Source organism: Rattus norvegicus, chromosome 8 (genome assembly GCF_036323735.1).
Source record: "Rattus norvegicus strain BN/NHsdMcwi chromosome 8, GRCr8, whole genome shotgun sequence".
Lineage (NCBI taxonomy): Eukaryota > Metazoa > Chordata > Mammalia > Rodentia > Muridae > Rattus > Rattus norvegicus.
The window spans coordinates 113,656,290-113,681,758 of NC_086026.1; the positions used below are offsets into that span (position 1 = coordinate 113,656,290).

At 42.6% G+C, this 25,469-nt stretch overlaps 1 protein-coding gene across 5 annotated transcripts in view; it reads right to left on the minus strand.

The window, feature by feature from the left end:
- Dnajc13 (DnaJ heat shock protein family (Hsp40) member C13) overlaps positions 1 to 25,469 on the minus strand; it is a 109,532-nt gene that overhangs the window by 9,717 nt on the left and 74,346 nt on the right. For 4 of the 5 annotated variants that reach the window (XR_010053994.1, NM_001108776.3, XM_063265807.1 and 1 more), the window contains 20 exons: positions 24,196 to 24,311; positions 23,288 to 23,366; positions 21,595 to 21,730; positions 19,598 to 19,782; positions 19,077 to 19,151; positions 17,681 to 17,800; positions 16,813 to 16,992; positions 15,536 to 15,703; positions 13,952 to 14,065; positions 13,016 to 13,132; positions 11,642 to 11,819; positions 9,769 to 9,860; positions 7,951 to 8,050; positions 5,735 to 5,809; positions 5,251 to 5,363; positions 4,131 to 4,300; positions 3,971 to 4,013; positions 3,334 to 3,507; positions 1,249 to 1,428; positions 866 to 1,006 (listed from right to left, as the gene is read on the minus strand). Coding sequence is in view for 4 of the 5 variants with exons in the window: in NM_001108776.3 (NP_001102246.2) it covers positions 866 to 1,006; positions 1,249 to 1,428; positions 3,334 to 3,507; positions 3,971 to 4,013; positions 4,131 to 4,300; positions 5,251 to 5,363; positions 5,735 to 5,809; positions 7,951 to 8,050; positions 9,769 to 9,860; positions 11,642 to 11,819; positions 13,016 to 13,132; positions 13,952 to 14,065; positions 15,536 to 15,703; positions 16,813 to 16,992; positions 17,681 to 17,800; positions 19,077 to 19,151; positions 19,598 to 19,782; positions 21,595 to 21,730; positions 23,288 to 23,366; positions 24,196 to 24,311 (2,556 nt within the window). In the remaining variant the exon portion in view is untranslated. The other variant, XM_063265808.1, reaches the window with a different exon arrangement.

The window sequence follows — 25,469 nt, forward strand, 5'->3', positions numbered from 1 at the left end:
TCTCTGCATCATCACGGAGTTATCAGCCTGCTAGGAGCTAAATAACAACACGGTGTCATATAACTACTGTGGTGTGCACAGAGATGGGCCTGACGCTGGCTCCACTTCAGACGAGCAGAGCCTCTGCGGCAGACTAGCTCATACCAGTCACCTCAGATCCATGCCGTTTAGTACCTTTGCCTGTTTACAGAGGTGGAGGGCTGGCGGGTAAGCTGAGCCCTATGCACAGATGTGGGGTTTGTCTCGGTTTAAGGTCAGCAGATGATACTTTGCCATATGCTGTCAAAGGTAGAAGATGAAAGGTGACTGGAGAAGTTTTTATTTCTTTCCTGTTTTTAGTGGGAAAAGTGAAGTGACGGTGCATGCACCCTTAGTGGTCTGGCAATATGTGGCACACCATCTTCTCCTGTTGCCATAGCGCAACAGACCACAAACTGCAGCTTTCTACCTCTGACCAACACTGTCCCATCTCCCAGCTTGGCCTCATGTCCACATTCTCTGCTTCCAGGAGCATGATGGCCACACAGGTGAGGCTATGTGGTATCTGCCCCGGAGTAAGAAAGCTTGCTTTTGCCTGACTTTACATTATTCTTTCCCTTCGTACACTGATACCCACTAAGTCTGGTTTCTACTAAGTGAGGAGCCTTTATACGCTCAACACGAGTCTAAAGAAACTAGAGTGAATGAACAGAACTCAAAGAGAACGGAGTATTTTTACAGAGAAGCTAAGAGTGAGTGCAAAAAGAAAAGAGAAAGGAAGTTGGTGAGCCTTTTTCTGTGTGTACGAAATATAAATCAGCACCCACAACGCCCTGAGGCCTCCCGCACAGCACGCCTGCCCCCCTGAAACTGTTCAGTCACTCACCTGTGCTACTAACTCACTCTGCTCCTTCTGGAACATCCGATTAATTGCTTCACAGGCCAAGCCAACAGTATCTGCTCGCTTTCTCATGCCATTCATCAGCGGGCCAATGGTCTCCAAAGATGCCATGGCTCGAACACACAGCTAAGGGCCCGGAAGACAAGGAGACTTGTAGAGCAGACTATTACACAGAGCAAGCTACGATCTCCAGAACAAATGCTGTTTAAAACCCACTGTGCTGTTTGTGAGGGAGCGGAGCTCCATTCCTACTAATCATCTCACTGAAACTGACAGAAAACCTGAGTGGGTAGAATGGGCTCTAGACTCTAAAGTGCCATCAAAGAGAGTACATCAACTGTGGAGGCTCCTGAGCGGCTCATCAATACCTCATTGTCAGACAGGACGTGAATAACCCGAATCGCACTCTTAGGAATAGCGTTGTTTCTGTGATTCATCGCCTGGATAACTTTAGGAAGATGACCCAACGGCGGGACTTGATCTGCCAACTGAGGCTGTGCACTGAAGAGACAAACTGTGGCCATGGTCAGTGTTTCCAGAGTCTCTCCCTGGGAAGAACAAACAAAACAAGAGAACCAGTAAACCATGAAGCACTGAAACAATTCTTAAACTGCCTTAACACATTTGTACAAAGCCAGGGACTCAAAAATTCCAATCGTTGACACCTGAAATCCAACTTACACATCTTAAGAGAGCAGCAAACTTTGTTCTCTTTGATCGAAGGGCAAAAATCTAAGGCCCTAAGAATGTGCCATTGCATTCTCAGGCGCCCTCACTGGGCAGGTACACTGTGTTCTTATGCAGAGGTAAACCATCACTCCTAAATGGCTATGTGAGGACTTAAGACCGGGTTACACACATGCTACTATGACACAGCAGCAAGAATTCAAGAGGGTGCACAAGTAGCTGGTGTTTCCGAGTTCTACAGAAATTCCTATCACGTGCCAACAAACCCTTAAGTGAAATGCTTCAATCCAGAACTGTTTCAGATCTTAGAATATTTACATAGACATCACTACCTGGCTGCGGGGATCATTCATTGTGATTTGATTTTAGAGCAGCCGAGAATTTCTATTTTCTGAATAAAAATGTTTGACCTATATTTAAGAGATCTAGCTACCATTATAGTAGATCTTCTGATTATAGAACACACACACACACACACACACACACACACACACCCTCCCTCTGAAAGGAACACAGAAATCAGAATATGGTCTAGAAGGAGAGGTGACACATGAGGACATTCCTTATGGGTGTCCCTTACTTTAGCTTTTGAGGTCTCCACTCTCCCCTCTGTCACTTTGAGACTGGGGACTGCGCACAGCCCTTCCGAATACTAAGTGTTTTATAACCAAGCTACATACTTAGTGCTGAGAATTTTATGCTCCAGGGAACCATGTGACAGCAAAACTGTTAGCATCAGAGAAACACAGCTCTGGAGGGGAACACCGGTAAATATTTGACATGCTAATTCTATTTTTAGGATGATTTGTGTGCATGAGTGTTTTGCCTGCATGTATGTTTGTATACATGTGTCATGTGTGCAGTTCCTGCAGAGGCCAGAGAGGAATAAGCTCACTAGACCCTCTGCAAGAGAAGAAGAACTAAGCTAATGATAGTTACAATTTCCAAGGACTGATATGTGGCAGGCACTAAGTCAGGTAATCCATGCACATGAACTCATTACAACCCCAGCCTCATGGGTAGGTCAAACTGCACATGGCAGCTAAGGCAGATTCAAGAAACCACAGAGCTAATCCTGGTAGTCTGGGTGGTCCAGAACCATCTAACTAAAGAGCCTGCTCTATGGTTAGCCTGCTCAATGCACCAATGCCTGGTCTCTGCACTCTTTAATCTGTGTTGGTTAGCATATGTATTTAACCGATCTGCAAGGCTGACCTGGACACCAAGCAAAGACCAAGCCATCATTTCTGCTTCCCTGGCAGTGGTGAGGACAGGCAGGCACAACCCATTCACCCAGGTCCTGTGACATCCTGCTGACAGGTTCTGTGGTAAGGGTTATGTCTGCCAGGCACAAAAGCTTCAGAGGAAAACCTAACATTTAATGTTTCTCTTCAGCTCTGTATGGGTAGGAAACCTTTTAGAGTGTCGACCACTGTGAGAAATGGCATTTCTCAATATATGCAGCTCTAACTTTGTTCCATAAACAACCATTTTACTAAAGGCTTTCACTACTGAACATCCCCCCCACCCCTCCTCAACATGTGCATCCGGATTCAAATGCAGCTGCTCTCGTGAGTCTGGCTTCCATGCAGTGCTGGACACCGCCATCCGCAGAGCATGCATCTGCGAGGTAAATACTCTACCACTGCAGACCCCTGGCCCCGGAGCTGTGATCTCAGAGGAGCCGATGCTCCCTGTCAGTGAGGATGAGGTTTTGAGGGAAACGTAACTAGAATATTTAGCAACTCTTCGTTGATGAAGCTTACATGTGGATTGTTCTTCTCTAGGAGCTCAGTTAATTTTTCTAACAGTGCAATAAGAAACTCTCTGGGTTTTCTCAGCACCCAAGCTGGCTGTGCAATGAAGATTCTCAAGAAAACTCCTCCAACAGCAAGTTCACCCTCGGCTTCTCCAAACACCACAGCAAAATCTTCAGGCAACTTGAAAGAGAGGAGAAAGAATCACTAGTAAGCCATCTTAAATTACCTATCACTTGTCTGTGAAATGAGAAATGTAAGACCACTAATGAAATCTTCATACAATAAACCAGAACAAAAAATAATCATTAGTATTGTGTTTTAGACACAATAAAATTATAATATTTTAATAATAATTATAATATGTAATATATAATTATAATTTTAATATATAACTATAATACTTTTAATAATATATAATTATAATAATTCCTTTAAATGTAGCCTACAACGACGCCTTTAGTCATTCAGTCCAAATGTTAAGCATTACTACTTTTACGTGTGTTTGAAGCCTGGCTTTCCAATGGGCACACCCATGTGTCTTAAGAACAGAGTAACTGATAGCTACAGGGTGACAAACTGACTCAACAGGAATTTAAAACAACAAACAAAACAACAAAAACTGTAAGATTAAAGTGTGGCTTACCTTCCAGTTCATGTCAGGGTTGTCCCGTTGGTTTTTAAAGTGCCTTGGGGGAAAAGAGGGTAGGAACAGCAAACTTCAGTCAAACTAACCTTCAGAACATGCTGCAGGGGCACAGGCAGGGCAGGTCCACGCCCACCCCAGGGAGCCCCTCTTTACTTACTCTAGCATCATCTCCCTCACAGTTGTAGAAACCTTATCTCTGGAGCTGTCATTCCAGATCAGCTCTGGATTTTCATGAGTCCCCTCAAATATATGGACAGCGGCTTCAGGGTTGTCTCTCATGGCATCCATGAACACACTGGGCAGAAATTTCATTAATGTAATTCGAACCTAGGGGAGGAAGTTCAGAGGTTTAAGGCCTACCGGAAACAACTCAATATCTGACTTATTCCAAGTTTTCTAAGACAGATTAACAGAGCAATCTATGTCACAGGTTAGATGCGTTAACAGCAAAAGAGGGAGGAAAGATAAATCTTGGTCAACGCCAAGGTAGCCTTAACAAGATGAGCTGCCATACTTCTCCATCCAGCTAGTTACTTCTCTGTTCCCTGCAGTTGAGGAACCTGAAAACACTTCAGTGGGGCATTGGATCTTATGCCTGTCATCCCAGCACACACGAGGCTGAGACTGACTGACTGACCAACCAACATATCCACCCAAGAAAAAAATTCAGAAGCTCAGTGTGAGGTTTCCAGAACACTCTCTGTACAGGTTTATGTATGTGCAACACGACCATCAGTTTAGCATGACTGAATGGCCCACTGGTTCACCTGTGAGCAGTGGTGTGAAGTTAGAGAGACTTTCCCGTGCAGAAAATTTAACTTGACCCCTAACCTGTTGCACACGCTGGACCGAAGACTTATACACAGCAAACTGTACCCTAATGCTCGTAAGCTGCCCAGAGCAGGATAGTGGCTTGGCCTATAAACCATCTGTTGTTGAGATCTCCTCCCCAGCTCCTCCAAGCTGGATTTACAGGTATACAGGGCCTGCACATCTTTTTATCAAGGTGCTGGGAATTCAAATTCTTTTGGCTTTCACAGCAGGCAATCTTACCCACTGAGCCACTTCCCCAGCGCAGCCCAATTCTTCTCTCGGAGAGGGTAGTAAGCAGCTATCACCCTGCTCCATACTCTCTTGAGCCTTCTGAGTTTTAGCACAGAAAACAGAGCAGCAAGCTCAGCTTCCATAGAAAAGCATTTCCTGTCCTTGTCATCCCCGACAGACAAGAAATCAAATGTCATGACAAAATTACCAGAGTATTGATATTCTGTGCTCACCTTTGGACCTATTAGTTTGTCTGCTGTCATTTTGGCAAAAAGTTCTGCTGTCTGGGATCGAACTTGTGGGTGTGTTGAATTGCAGAACATATCCAGTAAATAAATCAAAGCTCCTATGAAAGAAAGAGAAAGAAAAAAAGAAAGAAAGAATCAACTCTCAAATGCAGAGTGACTTTCTCATCAGTACAGCCTCTATTCATTTTCCATATAATTTCAACTCATTACATCTTATACTTTTGATCTCTTGTCTGCCTTTCAATGAGGTCTCACTATTTTGCCCAGTCTGACCCAGTCTTTGGCTCAAACAAGCCTCCTGCTTCAGCCTGTGTAGCTGGGAACGGGGCCACCACGATGACTGGCCAGCTGTTTAAATGTTTAGAGCTCTAACAATGCTTTTATGCATTCCACTTTACCAGACTGCAGAGCAGTTCAAGGTGAACTTAGCACACTGAGCTGGACAGATGAGAAGAACGGTGTACCTTACCTTTTGCCATGGCTTCTTTGATTATCTTTGTATTTGATGCCAAAGCATACAGAGTCTCCAGAACAAGCTGACGGCCTGCAGAGCAAAGGACGTGTCAGGGATGCATTAACCGTCGGCTCGCATTTTCAGAGCACCCATGTGTGCAGACTCAGCCTGTACCACTGTGTCACAGCATTACACTTCACCTTTATGTTAACCAGCAAGACAAGTGCACTATGGCTGTGCTGTGTGATCAAACTGAGGCCCAGTCCACCCAGCCCAGGGTCTCATAGCGAACTGGTGGTCTGGCTGGTCTTTTCACCTATGTCTGCTTCCCTCTCAAGTCCACACCCATGTCCACTATGCTACACTGTCTTCCTGCCTCCCTGTTTCCTGCATTGCCCCAGTCACTACCTCCTGACATCCAGAGGACATCCTACTAGACACCTAAGATTTCTACCTGTTGTTAGCGTCTTAGGGGAAAGAAACGCCTGAACTAAGAGCCGTACTCTGAGGACACAAGTGTCCTTCTGGACACAGCCTGCTCCCCCTCCAGCACTGATGCACCGTCTGCTCAGAGTGAAGTGGGGATGACAGACAAGAGGCCAAGGAATGAAGAGCTGACATCAAGGAGGGGCTGACGAGCACTGGCTGAGATCCAAGTACTAATAATGCTCCTTAGAAGGGAGAACAGGGGCTGGGGGTTTAGCTCAGTGGTAGAGAAAGCACTTGCCTAGCAAGCGTAAGGCCTGTCCTCAGCTCTGAAGGAAAAAAAAAGAAAGTGAGAACAGGCTGAAATATCTAAATATCAGATATTTTACTTGTAAAAATAAAGTACAGGCTATGCTATATAAATGGAGCAGTAATAAATTTATATTTTGTCTTTTTAGAAATTATTTATGTGTGTTAACATTTTGTCTGCATGGATATCTGTGCACCACATTTGTGCCTGTTGCTCAGAGGTCAAAAGAGGTGTCAGATGCCATGGAACTGGAGTTGTGAATTGTGAGCTGCCACAGAAATGCTGGGAACTGAACCTAGGTCCTTCGCAAGAGCAACCAGTGCTCTAAAATGCTGAGCCATCTCTCTAGCTTCTAAATTGACACTTTAAACTATGGTGTTTTACCTTACCTACCAGCTTGGCTTTGCATTACGTTTTACAAAGCTTGAAAAAGAAAGGAAAAACCACCTAAATGTGCATGTATGACAATAAAAATCTGCAAATGGTTTTTAAAGTTGCTATTTTATTGTTTTTTTTTTCTTTATTTTTGAGACAGGATCTCACAGTGTCACCCTGGCTTGCTTAGAACTCAGAGATCCATTTGTTTTTGCCTCCTGAGTGCTACCATATTAAAGCTATTCTAAGTTTTCTACTTATTCAAAAGAAAACAGTATTTAAGAAAAATACAACTCCATTCAACTAACTGACCATGAAGAAACAACAAACAGTACAAGAAGATTCAGGAAGGCCCAGCTCTCAGACTGAAGAGAGGTAGGATTAAGGTGCACACACCATCCAGAAGTCAGCAAAGGTGACTAATGAACTATCACAGTATTTGTTTTGTTCACTTGAGCTGTACTGCAAATGGTTGAAATGTCAATAACCTCCCACAAAGCGTCCTTAGGGCTAGAAATGGCACCATGACCAACGATGGTGGTGGGCAACTGTACTGCTCCCAAGGAGCCTGCATCAGCACAAGCTGTACTCAGGAGAGCAGGCTGCCACATCCTACAATCTCCTTGGTGTGCCTCTATGGGTGTTAAATAAACGGTAACGGGCATAGGACTAAGTGCAAAGAAATCTTCAGCATGCTTTCTAGTATCCAAAGTCTTCTAATTAAAATACTGCACGAACACTGGCACATGTTCAGCTACTCATACCTAGACTCTGCTCAAGAAACTGACACTCCAGGTTATTTTCCTGAGGTTTCAGACTTCTTTAACTCCCCAGATTCTACTTTTATATGGGAAACAACATAATTTCATTCACTTATACAAAACATAACTAGAAAGACAAATCTAGTATCATGAATACTACTTCAAATATTCCAGAACTCCACATGGATGACACTTGCTTTGTGTCAACTGTAAATTGCTATCCCCAGGAGCTGTCAGGCTGTGGTTCCCACGCCCATCTGTGTACATACTCACTTGACCACGCCCATCTGTGCACATACTTGACCACACCCACCTGTGCACATGCTCACTTGACCACGCCCATCGGTGCACATACTCACTTGATGGCAACGAATGTAGAAGAGCCAACAAATTGGACAAAACCAGGGACTCTGCAATGTTGTTGACACAGTCTTGGTTGGATGTCACTATATTCACAACCTGAAAGTTAATTAACAGGACATTAAATAATTGTGATCCTAAATTAAATGAAGTGGTGGTTTTATAAAAGTGACATTTTGGAAGACAAAGCACTTAATTTTTAGAAAAGTTTAATTTCAAAAGATTGGCCATTAATATGATCATCTGAGAAACACTGCATCCCCCCACCCCCAACTGTAGTGAGAGATGGGGAGCAGTTAGGGGCAACTGGTCCTTATGACTCTCTCCTGCTTTAGGCGGAAGTGTCCTTAGTAGTTAACACAAGCTGCTCTAACTGCCACTATACAGAATTTGATGCATTTTTCTTTCTCTAGCCACTGTGTATAGAACTGAAGACTGATGCCATCTGAACCATTTCTAGCATTTCAGAACACTGTATTCCAGAGCTAATAATGTTTGCTTAAAAAGTTACAAGATGGGGTTGGGGATTCAGCTCAGTGGTAGAGCGCTTGAGGCCCTGGGTTTGGTCCCAGCTCCGAAAAAAAGAAAAAAAAAGTTACAAGATGTAGCAGAGGACTGCCTTGTCTAGCTTCAGTGGGAGAGCTCTCATCAGCCTAGTCCTGTAGAGACTTGATGCCCCAGGAAAGAGGCATGGGGGAAGGAAGCTCCCTCTCAGAGGCACAGGGGAGGAAGATGGAGGGAAGAACTCTGGGAGGGAGGACTGGAAGGGGGACAGACAACATTTGGGATGTAAATAAATAATTAAAAAAAAGTTATGAGCTGGCTGGGTGGCGGTGGCACATGCCTTTAATCCCAGCACTCAGGAGGAAGAGGCAGAGATTCTACAGAGTGAGCCCCAGGACAGCCAGGGTGACACAATAAACCTTGAACCCCCACCTGCTCCCCAAAAACCCTGAAGGAAGTAAATAGTAAAGCATGTTTTTCAACATAAAGAAAATTAATAATTAATCAAGTCTGTTAAGAATGTGATGAGCCAAGAAAGGTTATTTTAGGACACATTATACAGTGTTGTTGGCTTGTTTTTAAAAGCTACTTCTGTACCTGCTCCTGCAGGGTTGAAAGTGATGTTTTCAGTAATAAACCATGAGTTGCAATGACACGGCCATCTGAGGATGACCTTGAGACCTTACTGAGTTGGCTGGACAAACACTACCATGATCCGGGGCTTCGAGACCTTGTCAACAGCTGCATCCTAACGGCACCCTATGGGACTAATGGCTTCATTCCTTTTGAGAAAGGGCCTCTAACTCCTCTGGGAGCCTTACCTCCCGAGGGCTTGTGATACCCTAACCCTGCACCAAGGGGCCTGCAAGCCTTGCTCAAACAGTTACTTCTGTGCTAGGTATGAGAGAGAGACAGCAGTTAAGAGGAGGGAGGCTGGGGTCAATCTTCAGGAGGCATCCAGGTCATAGCACATCCTTCTTTGGGCACCAAGACAGGGAGCTGCCTTCTCCTCTTGTGGATCTGTTGTTATGAAACTCTGAGTAAAAAATGCTTAGTCCCTAACACACTGCACACGACACTCTACAAGACACTCAGGCCCCATGCATGTCAACAACTACAGCTAGAGCCACCCTGCATGACAATGTCCAGCATTGGCTCTTTAATTCAATTTTAAAAATATATACAATTTTGGCCTAATAGACAAAATGAATAAACACAGGCTTTCATTAATTTTAAATAATAATTATCAAGTCTCAAGCCATTGACAGTAAGCGGTAGGAAATACAACATTCCTTAGTACAAAACACTTTTACCTCTAATGCCAGCTGCTGCACCTGACCAGCTCCATGGACTCGGAGAAGAGAAAATATTAACTTAAAGTGCCCAATGCATTCACTTTCAGAACCTAGAGAACAAGAAGAAGCAGCGGTTGTTTTATTTACGGAGGTGCAGTTGCAGGCTTTGGCTATGACGTCTCTGAAACTCTGAGGGCATGTGGAAGCTGTCCAGGGGGTTAGGCCATGAGCAGCAGAACAGTAGAGTTTCTTGGGTTTGCTTCCATGCCTAGTCTAGCCCCAGACTGAAAACAAGAAACTTTTCAAATAATCAGTCCAAATACAAATGCGAGTGTTAAATAGACGATGGTGGTTTTACTCACTCCTTCTACTAGTGGTCTCCACCCACAGCCCACAGGCTGCAGGAGCCTCAGGACACAGAAACGCAGTCCACCACAATATAAAGTGAACCAAAGCACTGTGGGGCTTGTTGGTTTTGGGGAGGGGTGACAATGACGATGAGTCACTTACTTTCACGTTCACACTTTGAAGACAATGATCTGCAATGTTTAGACTGGACACACTTGTGTCTAGACCTTAGGATTATCCCTTCCCCCAACCTAATTGAATTTTGGGAGAATCTGACATCATTTAGCCTTTAATTAAGACTGGAACAGAACTCTGCCACATGAATACCATATAACAAACCATTTGATACACAGGCACCAAGGATTTCTCCTAACAGAACAAGGGTGTTTCCACTCTTACCCCCTTTGTCAAGTAAGCCAACACACTGCTGCTACTCACACTATAAAAACAGGGTAACCGTTTGAGGTTCTAGAGGCCTTTATCCCCAACAAGTCAATGTGACTGAAAACATCCCACACGCTGCTTTCATTCAATTTCAAACTACTCAGTAGGTTAGATCAGTCGCCACTAATCGCTGGGATTCGGGAGAGCGCGGAGAGCACGAATCCTAACACAAGAACACCAGCAGTGGGCTCGGAGCTGAGTCCCGTGCTTGCCCTGTCGTGCTGCCATTCTAGGGCCAACCACAAACTTCCTGTGCTGAAGTCTCACTGGGCCTCACAACACCAGTAGTACTTTTACGATGCCAGCTCTAAACAATACAGTATGATGCTCTCTCTCTGGGTTTTAAAGTCTTTCATTACATCTTAATGTATCTTGTGAATGAATACTTTTTCTAATATTGTTACTGGTTATTTGAATAAAACTTTGGCAAATGCCAAAAGCCAAAAATTTTAATAGCACTTCAATATTCACTGAAGAAGGTAAATAAATACCTTTTAGAAAATTTAAATGAATTTATGTTGTACAGGGTTTCTATTTGCTGGCTTAAGTTAGAAATGGAGGGTGTGTTAGGTTATAGCTTTAACTTGCACCGTACCCATCCAGAACCAGGTGCTTTGGTGGTCATTGGAACCTTTTGAATGTCCTTTGAAAGACATTCAAGGGAAGAACTCTCAATCTTTCTATTATTTCATTTTTTATACGTCAAAAACTTCAGGCAATTTTTAAAAATGAGTATCCATATGCAAACAGTACTGTGCCGAGCACAAAAGAGGCAACATGGAGATCGTCTAGTAAATTCACGCATGTAAGAACATGGTATGCCAGCCTCTGTCAGTAGTGTGAGATTGCACACTAACACACGACGTTACTGCAGTTTATTCTTTCCTATGCATGAATTCTAAATATACCCGACGTTTCTCCCAGCCTAGTTTACAGGTAGGAGACCACAGGAAGTCAACTCCCTTTATTATTATATCACATGGAGCGGAAAAGCCGGCGAGGTTTTCCCTGACTCTCCACAATAAATTGAGAATGTTTTGGAACTCTCTGGCTGCTCTGTTATAATGGTGTTGCTATGAATCAAGGGACAATCACACACCTGGGTTGTATTTGATCACATTTCTCAGAGCCTCCAAAGCCATTTCCACTCTTGGTAAGCGGTCCCCGTGTTGCTCCGACTCCACTTTTGCAGCATGAGTGATAGCCATGAACGTGTGGAGGTACTGGGCCTGAGAGCCGATGTAATCCAACAGACTTGCAGCAAACTCTTTTGGAACCTAAGCCGAGCACATGAATGTATATAAATGGAAGTGTCATCGTAATAGCCTATACTGAAGGTTTTTACAACAGAAGAACCTCAAGAAACGCAATGGGTGTGATCAAATACAAATGAACACAACTATGCATACATCACTCCATCAAGGAGTGGGGAAAGCCCAAACTTAATAAAATTTACCTAACTTTCTGAGATTTTACACTTTCACTACTATACAAGTAATTAGGATGTCTGTCCCCTTTACCAATCTAATAAGAGCATCCACAATGTGATTTTTATAATTATGTCTTTATAATATAAAAAGTATATACAGTTACAACAGAAATTCAGGGATTAGCTCTCCAAGGGTTTTTAATAACCACTTAACTTATTTTATTGGCTAGCTAGTTAAATACATTAATCCTGTGAATGATAATATACATTATAATTGGGTAAATTCCCATTTCAAGAACAAATTCTAAAACAAAGCATTATTTCTCACCCAACTTGGTGGCAAATGTCTGTAATCTTAGGTACTGGGGGCGGGGGGGGGGGGGGGGAGTAAGGTAGGAGAATTCTGAGTTCAAGGCTAGCATGGCCCACAAAGCAAGAGCTTATGCATGCACACATCCATATACACACGTTATAATTTACTTCTCTTGTTATAAGCTATGCAATTACAAAATTCTTGCCTTCCCCTCAAAGCAGCAAAGAAAATGAGTAGCTGAGAATTAAGTAGTTGCTTATGAGCTTCCTGAAACTCAAGCTTCAACTGTCGCCCACGGTTCTCAGCCTTCCTGACGCTGCCACCATTTAACACAGTTTCTCATGTTGTGCTGATCCCCAGCCAGACAATTACTTCTTTGCTAGTTCATAATGATATTATGAATTATAATGTAAATATCTGATATGCAGTGTCTGATATGAAAGGTTGTTCAACCTACAAGTTGAGAACCCCCGATCTCAACGAAGAGGCTCATGGGCTATCTGGTTACACACCTACCCAGGGCAACTTCTACAGCTCTCAGCCAGGAAACAAGTCTTAATTCCAACCTGTGAAGTGTGAACGAGTCACCAGACCTCAGTGAAATGTGAACGAGTCACCAGACCTCAGTGAAATGTGAACGAGTCACCAGACCTCAGTGAAATGTGAACGAGTCACCAGACCTCAGGAAGTATGAGCAACAGCATCAGACAAAATTAAAGCCATGCACTTACCTCTAGCTGGAATGTTGGGACTTCATTATAGACTCTAACAAAAATCTCGCCCACAATAAGTTCTTTGGCATGTTCACTGTAGACAAATTCTGCCCCATAAGTTTTGTCACAATCACCCTTAAAAAACAAAACGAAAAACAAGACTGTTAGGATGTAAGAATCTAATGTCCAGTCTGTAAATCTACCCTGCTTTGTGTAATAATGTACTGAGTATGTCAAGAAGGGCACCCACTTTGCGAGAGAGCAAACAGGGCAGGACACATGTGCTGGTCATGGCTGAACAGGCACAGGGACAGAGGGCTTTACTAGACTATCAGGGCTTATCCCGAAGTCGCAGAAGAGCACTGGATGAGGCAAGAATTAGAGCTGGCAGATAAAGCAGACCATGACACTACTCTTCTCACTCCTCCAGTGGACACTTGGCACAGCCAGGCAAAAGTGTGTGTGTGTGTGTGTGTGTGTGTGTGTGTGTGTGTGTGTGTGTGTGTGTGAAGTAATAAATTGAATTAAAGTGCCCAATTCTCCCAGTGCATTACTATCTTAAACAGATGATAAATGTACAGAAGTAGTGACAATAAGAAGATCCAAATGTAATATTTTAGAGATTTAATTACGTGTGTGAGCCTGTTGTGTGGGTTAGTACAGGTGAGTCTAGGTGATTTTGAGGCAGATGTATCAGAGATCCCCCGGGTGCCATAGTTACATGAATTAAGAGCTGCTTACAGGGTTGGGAATACAGCTCTGGTACTCCGAGGAGCAGTAGGTGCTCCCAGCTGCCATACTAAGGACTACTTCATACAACACCAGACCAGCCTTGAAATGCCCAGGTGGCTAGAGCTGTTGACTAAACCTCTAATTGGTGAATAGCACATTGTGCTTCATCAAGATTCATTCCACCAGAATAAGTCACCTAAGAAAATATAAAAATTAACATACCTTTTTAATCATATTTTCTTGTTGAGACTCAAGAAACTCAAGCAGCTCTGCCCTTGTGGAGTTGTTCCACATCAAATACGGGTTCTCCGTGTTGCTGTTCAGCATCTTCAGGATCTAAGGAGACACCACACTTCTTCACATACATATACTTGCAAACAAAATCTACGTCTTAGGAAGCACAGTCCTAAGCAAGAAAACTAAAATGGGGTGGGGTGAGGGTGGCTATAGCTGAGGAGCCTGCAGGGAACGGTGCTTCCCTTTGGCTTTCAACTGTAAGTGTAAACACATAGTCCACACTTCAAGAGAGTGACTGCAAAGTGTTTTCACTCCCCATTTCCTAAGCTCTAAGACAGGAAGAAAGTGTGGTGGTTTGAATGAGAGTGGCCCCATGGACTCATATAGTTACTGTCTGGTTCCCAGCTATGGGAACTGTTTGGGAAGGTTATAACTAGAGGAAAACTAATGATTAGAAAAATCCTCATTCAGAGATTTGGCAGTTTAAAATAAATCTCATTGAATACAGATATAAATTATGGAAAGACTTGATTTTGAAATAAAACATTTTAAGGCTGTAGACAGTACTCATCAACTTGCTGGTATTTCTGAGGAGGATGTTTGCAGTCAGCAAAAAGCATCAAACTAGAGTAAAAGATCCAGGGGAGAACACTGCTGGTCCCTCCTTAGGGGAACTGCGCCCCCATATGGAGCACAAGTATAATCCACTACAAAACAAGCGAGGGCTTAAACTCTACAAGTACTTGGAATTTCAGAAGCCTGAGGACTTTTTTCTCACAAAAGTAATAGACAACAAAAATCAAGAAGGAAAAGAAAAAACAAAAACCGGTCCTATGTTGTTGCTACCAGGATGAGCACAGCTAACATCTGTTCATATCCACCACTCCATTAGTTTTCTAACACCAAACATGGGGTCTGACCTGCTCATTTAATATCTTTGTTGTTTTATGTTTGAGACAGGTCTCATTTTGTAGCCAAGGTTGGCTTCTACCAATCTTTCTTTATGAACAACCTAGGCGCTGCATTAAACCTTTTAGCCTGAAGCTTCTCCTACCTAAAGCACTCAGCACGTACTTAGTGCAGCTTTACAGTTCAGTTCTCCAATGCTGTTTTCCTAGGGCTTCCCAATGCCCTCACAAAGAGGACATACATGCTGTGAGGCCACTGAAGTAGTATTAATTTTCATCATGAATTATGTATAAATACTGATGTATAAATATATTTATGTAGCAGTAAGAATAAGCTATGACTTACAAGAGACATCTAAACAAACTTGGTTCCTGACTCACTGCAAACCCATTCTCTTGTCTGAGTCCTTTGTGACCCAAGGCTGGTAAGAATTATGGTGGCTCTGTTACTGAGAAACATGAAGCTAATTCTCCGTCCCAGAGGTTAGACTCTAAGGTTTGCTGTCACTGCCATAAACTCACAATGCACTCCTTTTTTGGCTGAGAGAACAAGCACATATATATTCAATTTTCAGCTTTCTTAGAGCAATAGGGATTGTCCTGGACTTATTACTTAAAGGACTTCCACTACTCACAAGCCCAGGTTAGGGCTAGTCCATACCTCAGTAGCACTAACCACAGCTAGCTTTCGAGCAATGTAGGGCGTCAGCATGCCAGCTAAACTCTTCCTTACGGTCGGATTTTCTGGGGTGGCTTGGTCTTCAGGCAAATACCCACCAAGGCGACTCAGAGCATGGACACTGAGTTTGGCAAGACTGTTGGCTACTTCCTGTTATAAAAAATAAGACATTAAAGTACGTATGTCTCCTTAATGAGTGACACAACAGAAACATCTTAATGATCAGAATGGAAAGAGGCAGCACAGGAGCATCACATCAGCAGCACAGAGCTGATGCATTTGGAAAGGTGCTAAGGCTGGAGAAACGTTCAGCACCAACACGATCATCTGTACCCAGTGCAGTGTCTTACAGACTCACTCGAGAGCAGGAGCAGGAGGAAGAGACAGTGCTACAGTGTGTATGGGCTCGGTCCAGGGAGTGGCACTATGAGAAGGCGTGACCCTGTAGGAGGTATGGCCTTGTTGCAATAAGTGTGTCACTGGGTGTGGGCTTTCAGACCCCCATCCTGGCTGCCTGGAACTTAGTATTCTGCTAGCAGCCTTCAGATGAAGATGTAGAACTCTCAGCTCCTCCTGCACCATGCCTGCCTGGATGCTGCCATGCTCCCGCCTTGATGATAATGGACGGAACCTCTGAGCCTGTAAGCCAGCCCCAAGGAAATGTTGTCCTCATAAGAGTTGCCTTGGTCATGGTGTCTGTGCCCAGCAGTAAAACCTTGACTGACACAGGTAGTAAGGTATGCCTGACTGCTAGAGTCACATGATGGAAATATATACTAAAAACAACAACAAATGTAAACCAGGAAATAAAAAAGATAAAAAAAAACCCCAAAACTGTAAAAGTCAGACAAGTACAAAGGTGTTGTGAAGAGCTAGTCCCAATACCCTGGTATATTATTATATCTCCTTATTATATAAACTGCATAAACATAATTCTAAAACTGTAAAATTGACTCTGAGTAACAGAAAATATTATATCATCTCTGTTCCTTAGATTCTCTTGCCTTAAATTAAATCCCTCAAGAACAAGGGGTTAAAACCAAAAGTGCTTGGGTATGTGGTGCACAGTTATAATCCCCACACTGGAGGGCTGGGGGCAGGAGGGCAGTCTGGGCTGTGCGGTGACTGAGTCACTGTGGACTATTCTGCTAGCTTCAGGAGCAGTCCATAGCCACCTTGAAACACAGCATTTCTGAGAGGCTCAAGCTTTGCTTCCCAATGACTTACTAAGAGTCTACATGGCTTTGGGCTAAAGTTACCTGCTGGTTTGTTTCTTCATTTTTCTGAATGCCACTCTCTTCCAATGTATAGTCATAGTTAAACAGATACACAAGCAGATACCACAAAATTCCGGCCTGAAATAGATGTGTCTGTAGCCAGAAATCCACAGCAAAAGAGCTGACACAATCTACTGCAAGGGCAGCCACCCGTGGGATACACTGCAAGGAGAAGAAAGAACTGATCTGCAGGGTGAAAACATCATACAGTGTGCAAAGACTCCAAGAATCCACTTTCTTGACTGTCATCTAAATGCAATAAGGCACCAACAGCAACTGTTAATACAATCAGAGGTTTGAGCTTCACATCAGCATCCTGTTTCTAGTAAATCGGAAGGCATCAAGCAGAAGCAGCTGAGTAACTCTGATCAGGTTTCCCAGGCCCAGCTGCCTCATTCCAAGGTCTGCACCTCCATCCCTTCTATTCGACAGGGCTGAAGCCTCTCTTCCCATCAGCCACAGCGTCTTCAGAGCTGGCCTCTCAGCAGTTTCCTGGGAACCAGCATATTCTTACATCTCGGAGGCTGTCATGGTTAGCAGTGACCACATGACAGGTTTTACCAAGTCCTGCCCCTGATTAGATTTTAGTCCCATCCTCTCTTCTCTTCTTTGGAAATTAAGTCAGACTCTTTTCTCCTAGCTATGTCACTCCAGTGTTATCTTTGTGTGCCAGCCAGAATAGGAACAAGCCCCATCGTGTACAGCAATCTTTCTACAAGAATACTTAGAGACACAAGTGATTTACTCATGTTTTTGGTAAGCACATGGCTGTAAGTCAAGTACTGGCAGTTTGAAAGGAAACCCAGGGTGATTACCCAGCAAGGACAGGTGTGACAGGTGTGAGCTATACCTTGCCAAAATACAGCACTCGGCAGAGGTCCTTGATGATGCCAGGCATTTCTGTGATCTTCTCCCGGCACTCCTCGAACTGGGCGGCCACACTGTAGCACCTGCTTATGTGCCCACACACCTGCAAACAGCACAAGGGACAGAAGCAGTCACACGCGCAGTCCTTATGTAAGACACAACAAAACAAATCAGCACAGATGTGAGGGCGATGCTTAATACTGTGTGGGGTGCTCTAACATTAAACAGGACATTTTGATTGGATTAGCAGAAATCTTAAGATTTCTTACAGGTGCAGAAGTCAGCAAACCATGGACAAACACATCACAGCCTGTTTTTGTGCCACCACTGAGCCAATACTTTTGTTCTTTAAAAATATTAAAAGTGTTATAAGAAAACTCCAATAAAATGCAAGGATTATATAGCAGAGAATGAAAACCTAATGCTTCATATACTTTTAAAAGAGCTCGTGGGATTCCTAGTTAAGGTGTTTTGTGCATTTCTTTCTTTTTTTTCTTTTTTCTTTTTTTTTCTTTTTTCGGAGCTGGGGACCGAATTGAGCTAAATCCCCAACCCCGTTTTGTGCATTTCTTAACAGGGCACCATACTATAAATTCTTTTCATATAAGCCACTTCAATATAGGAACTGCAACTCAAAGCCAAAACTCAAATGATTTATAACCTGTGATGGTTTACATATGCTTGGCCCAAGGAGTGGCACTATCAGAAGGTGTGGCCTTGTTGGAGGAAGTGTGTCACTGTGGAGACCCTCCTCCTAGCTGCCTGGGGATGTGTAGTCTGTTCCTGGCTTCCTTCAGATGAAGATGTAGAACTCAGCTCCTCCTGCCCCATGCCTGCCTGGATGCTGTGATGCTGCCATGTTCCCACCTTGATGATAATGGACTGAACCTCTGAACCTATAAGCCAGCCCCAATTAAATGTTGTCCTTTATAAAACTCACATTGGTCATGGTGTCTGTTCACAGCAATAAGACCCTAACTAAGATATAACCTAAGACTAGAGAAATGAAGTGAATTCATAATGGGTTATCTACCACAGAATCAAACTCTTCCAACCTTCACAAACATTAGCCAGTTAATATACTTGGTGGAGGATGGAGGAGAAAACTGGAGAGGTGCAGAGGTGAATGAATAGAGAATGATAGAAAGGCTCAGTGTGTGAAGCTGGTGACGGGAGCCTTAGGGCCAGCACACTGCTCTCTACCTTCTTAAAAAAGAGGAAGGCTACTGCAGCAAGGACAGTTAGTGTTCCTGCTGCAAACCTGCTCGAATCACACCCACGGCCCACCCTATAGTGAGGGCGTGCAGGCTGGAAGGCAGCGACCTGTGCTTTAGAACACCCCGCTAATGTTTGACCTGCCCATCTACATACAGCCTCACCTGCACCGACATGTCGCTTGGCTTACTGGAGCGACTCAGGACAGCCACACAGCGGCTAAATGCCTCCTGTAACACCTGTCAAGAAAAAAGTAAGCCATTAACTCTCCGTTTTTGACTTGAAGGGTAAAAAACCTTTTCTAGCAGGGATAAGAACACATAAACTTTTAATGTGACATGTTTGGTAACTAAACACTAACTCAGTTGACATCTGTTAAATAAGTAAGTAAAAAAAAGGGCCTCAGGTTTGTTGCCTATGAAAAGCATTCCCAGTCACTACTTTAGACTCAACATCACCTTCACCGCCTGGAGCTCAGTACTCTGACTCCGATAAAATGAGCTCCCTTTACCTTTGATTTTGGCACTAGAATCCAGAGACTGTGACGCTGAGCTATCTGCTGGGGAAAAGGAAAAGGAAAAGGAAAAGGAAAAGGAAAAGGAAAAGCTGCACTACATGTATTTGCTTAAGAGCCACTTACTGTGCCTGGACACATGTAAAGCTCGGCTGTGGAAAGCCCCATTACCTCTAAGCCGTTCTCTCTTCTGAGCTCCTCAGCGTTGAGGGCTGAGCAGTTGACTGTGTGGAAAGCCAGCTCTGCAGCCGCAGGCAACAGTGGTGATTCTTTTGAGAAGAGGAGGTCATCTGAAGTCTCCATTGTTATAGTCCTAATTAGCATGGGGTATCCTGCATATTTATAAGGCTGTAACTCTAAAGTAACAGAAAGACAGTGTTAATGTCACACCATGGCTCAGTTATGCTCCTCAATAAATGAACAGTCCTCATATTAAATGTCTCCTAATTTACCTTTCTTTCCGGTGAGCTCATGTAATGAACCACAATATTTTCCAGTAAGTTAAGTGCACTTGGCATGGAGATAACTGACTTTGCAGAATTTCTGCTTTCTGCCATACAGGTGACCTTTATAATTTCTCACCAGATTACACGCTGAGACGCAGCAAGTGCTCCTGCAATCACACTGCCATTCGGCATACAACTCTCTTAAGAAGAATCAGATTCTGGAGGAGTGTGATTAGCTTCTAAGAACAGGCTCCCTGCTCTTTCTGCTTTACTATCTATTTAAGCATTGACAAATCCTGAAAAATGAATTGTTACTAGAAATACTAAATAGGAAATGTACTAACTATTTGGCCAATTCTGTTCTGTACAGGTGAAGTACAAAACCACAGGTAGAGGTGAAAGTTGCCATGCACGGGTGCAGTGTTTGCAGAAGAAAAAACCCAGTGAATGAGGCAAGGATATGCACATAACTAGTCACGCCACATTTGTTCATCTATTTGTATGTGTATGAGTGTGCTGTCTGCATTCACGTACACATATTTATGTACGTCTGATGCTCCTGGAGGCCAGAGACAGAACTGGAGCCTCTGGAACTAGAGGTCCTGAAGGTTGTGAGCTGCCGCGTGGGTTCTGGGAACTGAACCTGGGTCTTCTGGAAGTGCAGTCAGTCCTAACCACTGACCACTTCTGCAGCCTCCTGGGCCATGGTTATCTTTAAGCACCTCTGTAATTCCACTGTAATAAAAATGAAGTGTTTCTGTATTTTGAAGCTGATCAATAACTACCTGTCTTAAGAGGAAACAAAGTAAACATGTACATATGTGTTCAAAACAAACACATGTGTATTCAAGGTTTAGATGCAGATTTATAACCTCATTATTCTTAGTTCTTGAAGCCACATAGCTAAGATGTTTTATGTACATACCCTCTTCAAGACATATACCAAAGTGCCTAGAGCAAGCTCTCTCAATGATCCAATTGCTAAATTCTCAGCTGCCCCTTCCAAATTCCAATCCCAACTCCCTCTCATCCTAAATCCCCAGACATCGAATGCTGTTCTCAAATCCCCACCATGGATTCTCACATCCTTCTTTTTCCATATCATCTTACATCGTTCTTAAGTCAACAGATTATGTGCTGTAAGAAACTCAACAAAGAATCAAGTATTTCAATATACCTTTAGGTAATCTGTGCTTTAGACAATTCTGAAATGACAATTACTTCACTGAGACCAGTTTTTCTAACTAGTCCAGAGGACATGGCGACTTAGGAATGACAGCAGGGGCTGTGCAATGGATAACACCTCGTCAGGTTTCTTCTGCTTTTCAATGCTCAGACTTGCTTGGTGCTTGCTCTCCACCACCTGAGGCTGTTGGAGCCAGGTCGGGCAGTGTAACTGAAGATCAGTAAATGGTCTTCAAGTTTCTGACTCTACTTACTATCTTATATATAATTTAATATGCTTGCTGCTAGATGGTAAGACACAGAACTAACCGTGTAGCACCACAGAACAGAAGCATCATTTGAGAAGGAATAATAAAACCTTGCTGGCAATGTGAAATACTGAAGGCCTTCCTCTGGAAGAAAGCTGTTTTCCTGATCCAGAAACTCAATTCCAAGAGTCTGTCAGGATAACAATTCTGAATCTGGTAGACTATGTTGCAGAACAAGGAACTCAAGATCAGCTAGGAAATAAGCCACAACCCATGGCACAGGATTTACCTTCTTTATGGCGGTTGAAAAGGATGCTCTGTGTTTTCAGAATTAAAATTATATTCTCTGGATCTGGCCCATCCACTATTTTTGTTGACTTGGTACATAAAAATTCATATGCTTTGTTTACTTTTTCAAACATGTCCTGTATATAATCACAGACAATTAGGTTTTAATAGGAATTTTTCTAATTAAAACTTAAGACATAATTGGTACTTGGTTATTATAACTTGTATCAATTTCTTTAACTATTTTATCTTCACACTAAGGAATTCATTCTAACTGCCATCTAGCTGGTATTCTGTAAGGGTGTTACATTTTTTTCTCGAGTAAGTATCCAAGGATTTCAATTTTAAGAAAAAATATTTGCATACAAATTTACATATACCATTAAATATGTGTGAGCACACATATACTAAGAGCCTAGGGACGTACCTAGTTGGTAAGGCACATGCCTAGAATGCATGAAGCCCTGCCTGGGTTTAAAGTCCAGCACTGGGTAAGCTGGGCACAGTGATACATGCCTGCAGTCCCAGAGGACAGGGGCAACAGGAGTTTAAGGTGAACCCTGGCAGTAGAAGAGCTGGCAATTACCCTGAAATATGTCAGATCTTGTCTTAAAACTTAATATATACCAGAGACTGACTCAATGCAGGAAAGTCACTGGTAAGAACTACAGTTAATAGCTCCCTTTTCATCTGTGTGGGAGGGGCAGGGTGGGGGTGAGAGGACGATTCGAGGGTTCATTCTCTCTTTTCACTTTTGGGTCTCCGGTTCTGTGGCAAGTACACTGACCTGATAGACATACACAGTCTGGCCCCCGTGCTACTGCTCACTTACTGAGTGTTATCTTCTTTAATCTGCGAAAGTGTGTACCCTCAGTGTCTTCATGAGGACCCCGCAATGCGGAGACAGTAAATGGTTTACACAGAAACACTCTTAGCAGCATAGGAACCAGACAAGTGTCAGTTTCTTTATAATAGTTTTATACAGAATTTTAGTATCTAAAAAGTTAAGCCTAGCAATCTGATAAATAATGTCAAGCTTTCTATTTTATTTTACTTGTTTGAGATGGTTTTGGATTGCTTTAAGTTCACAAAACAAAGCAACAACAACAAAAACTCATTAAACTAAACTCCTTAAACTAAAACTAAATCAAAACAAAAACTAGCCTAAAAGCCGACCAGACCTTTAACTTTTAAAATGTTTACATTCACACAAGCAGCATCTTTTCCACATCAAACCTTCCTTCTCAGAAATACTGTATATGTCTGATTTCCTAATTCTTCACTTAGGGTAAGAATTTGGGTATCAGCCAGGCAGTGGTGACATACACCTTTAATCCCAGCACTTGGGAGGCAAAGGCGGTCGGATCAAAAGTTCAAGGCCAGTTTAGTCTACAGAGTGAGTTCCAGAACTGCCAAGAGAAACCCTGTCTCCGGAAAAAAAACAAAGATAAAACAAAAAACAACAATAACAAAAAAGAAAAAGAACCAAAGGGACACCTAAACCCCATGAACATTATTTAAGCTGTATGGAGAGGACAGACAGTTTATCCATCATGATTATATGTTAGACGTTAAATAAAATCTATCTACCTATTACTATTATAAGTTAGACATTAGAGTTAACTCTACACAGAGAGAGCCGCAGCTGTGGCTAAGCCTGCTCTTACGGAGTACTGGGATGAGGCAGCACATACCCTTCCTTCTGGGTTCTTATCCGGGTGGTACTTCTGTGCGAGTCTGAAGTAAGCTTTTCTAATCTTGCTTTCGTCGTGCCTGGAAGAAGGAAAGTGTTTGTAAAGACAGTAAGGCACATGTGAAAGGACTCATACGATCACCTACGTGATGTTTGTTGATGCTCTCACCTCCGCATGTCAGGAACTGTATTACTAACCATACATTAGGCATCCAATTAAATCCAGTAAAGATTTAAGTAAGATTATATTTTTATGTTATCTTTATGGGTGAAATAAAAGCTAAAAGTTCACTAAGCAAAGTTTAACTTATAAAATTTAATTGTTTACAATATAGTTTTAATATTATCTATTTAAAAAATTACAGAATTATATTTGGGATTTGGTAAAATAAGAAGTATATTTTAAAATGCAACAATTTGTCAAATGCCACTATAAACTACATTCTTGTTACTGTCTCAGTAAGTAGGAAATCTTTACAATGACATTCTGTTCTCTAAAAGCAAGCCACTTTCTTCTACCGTGTGCAGTGAGTACTATAAACGTCCCAGGAATGCTCCTTATCTGAATGTAGTGTCCTGGGTAGACATGCTTCCAGCAGACCTTCCCCAAGCACAGCCTACACTGTGGGAGGAAGTGGGATTCGAGTGTGTGCATGAGAGCCGTGTGCCTGGTGAGGGCTAGGCCCACTGCACAGAACAGTTCAAGTAATAAAATGCAATGGTTCCAACAAGAACAGGAGATGTAATGTGGTCAGTAAGTCTGTAATGTCAACAAAGTCAGTGCCTAGGGTTCCAGATGACCTCACAGGTCTGGTGTATCAGTAAGCATGGCTCTCTAAAATGGCATCCTTGATATTAATGTCTTAAGCTGAAGCAGACATCCACTACTATAATACTGAAGTAACTCACAGCCCCTGGCCTACGGGCAGATTAAGCACTTCATAAGCATCGTCTATGGACATCATAGGTGGCTTCTTTTCTACTTCCTTCTTCCAAGCGTCAAGGGAGTCTTTCAGAAGTTTAACCTTAAAGACAAAGGAGTAAAAATCTCTATCCAGTAAAAATAATTCAAAATATAATTTTAGATTTACATAATATTTGTGATGTATTTATTTAAATCAACATTTCTAGACTATCCAATCTTAACAGTGCTGGCAGCCAGGTACAGAATTTCCTTCTGTTTAATTTTATTTTTATTCTTGTCCAATGTATCTCTATTGTTAACTTTTAACAGAAACCATAGAAAACCTCACAATTAGTAAAAGATAAACTGTACTCCGAAAGCAAGCACACTGTAGAAATTTTAAGATCATCTACATATTATTGATATGCAGACATTCAAACAAATGTAAAACAGAGAACTAAGGAAGCTGCAGAGGAGGGGAAGACAATGGCTAATACCTATCTCAGCCCTGTATGCTAAAGGAGCATACAACTTTACACGGCTGTCAGAATCTTTTTTTTTCTTGATATAGGCCAGGTTGGTCTTGCAACCTTCCTGCCTCAACCTCCAAAAGACAAGGAAACAGAGGGGTTCCATACCAAAGCTAATTCTTTATAATCTGAAAAACACTAAAATTCTGTAAGAAGCATTTCCCAGTGAATAAATGATGGGGCTGACATTAAACCTCTATCCCATAGAACATGAAAGGATAGGAACCTTGAAAGCGTTCCTATCCTGTAGAGTTCTATCTCAACGAGTGCTGGGCTTGTCTGTATTTGGTTGTAACACTGTGCAGAGGCAGTGACTTGTGGGACCAATGGCAAACATTCTTGCATCTTTTAGATGGTAAGTTCTGCTGCAGAAAAAGTAACAGGCATGGCCACCCAGATCTATTTTATCCCAGCTTTCTACAGATGCAAGGGCTCAGGTTATAGGAATCCCAAAGTCACCCCAGGACTGATCTGAGCTCTATGCTTAGTGAACACTCAATTGTTAGAATCTCCTTTGCAGACACCGGCTAACGTTTCTATCACCACCACTTTAAAGATGAATCAAGGCTTGGTAAAATCAATGTCTCATAGAGCCAGGGAGTGAAAGTTGTCTTAGTCATAAAAGATAAAAACTGTAAAATTTTAAATACCTTCCAGAGTTCAAAATCTACCCAAAATGTATAATGTATAGCAAACTACTCAGTAATGTTGCTGAGGAGACAGCAGAGCGTTCCTCTGTCTGTCTGTCC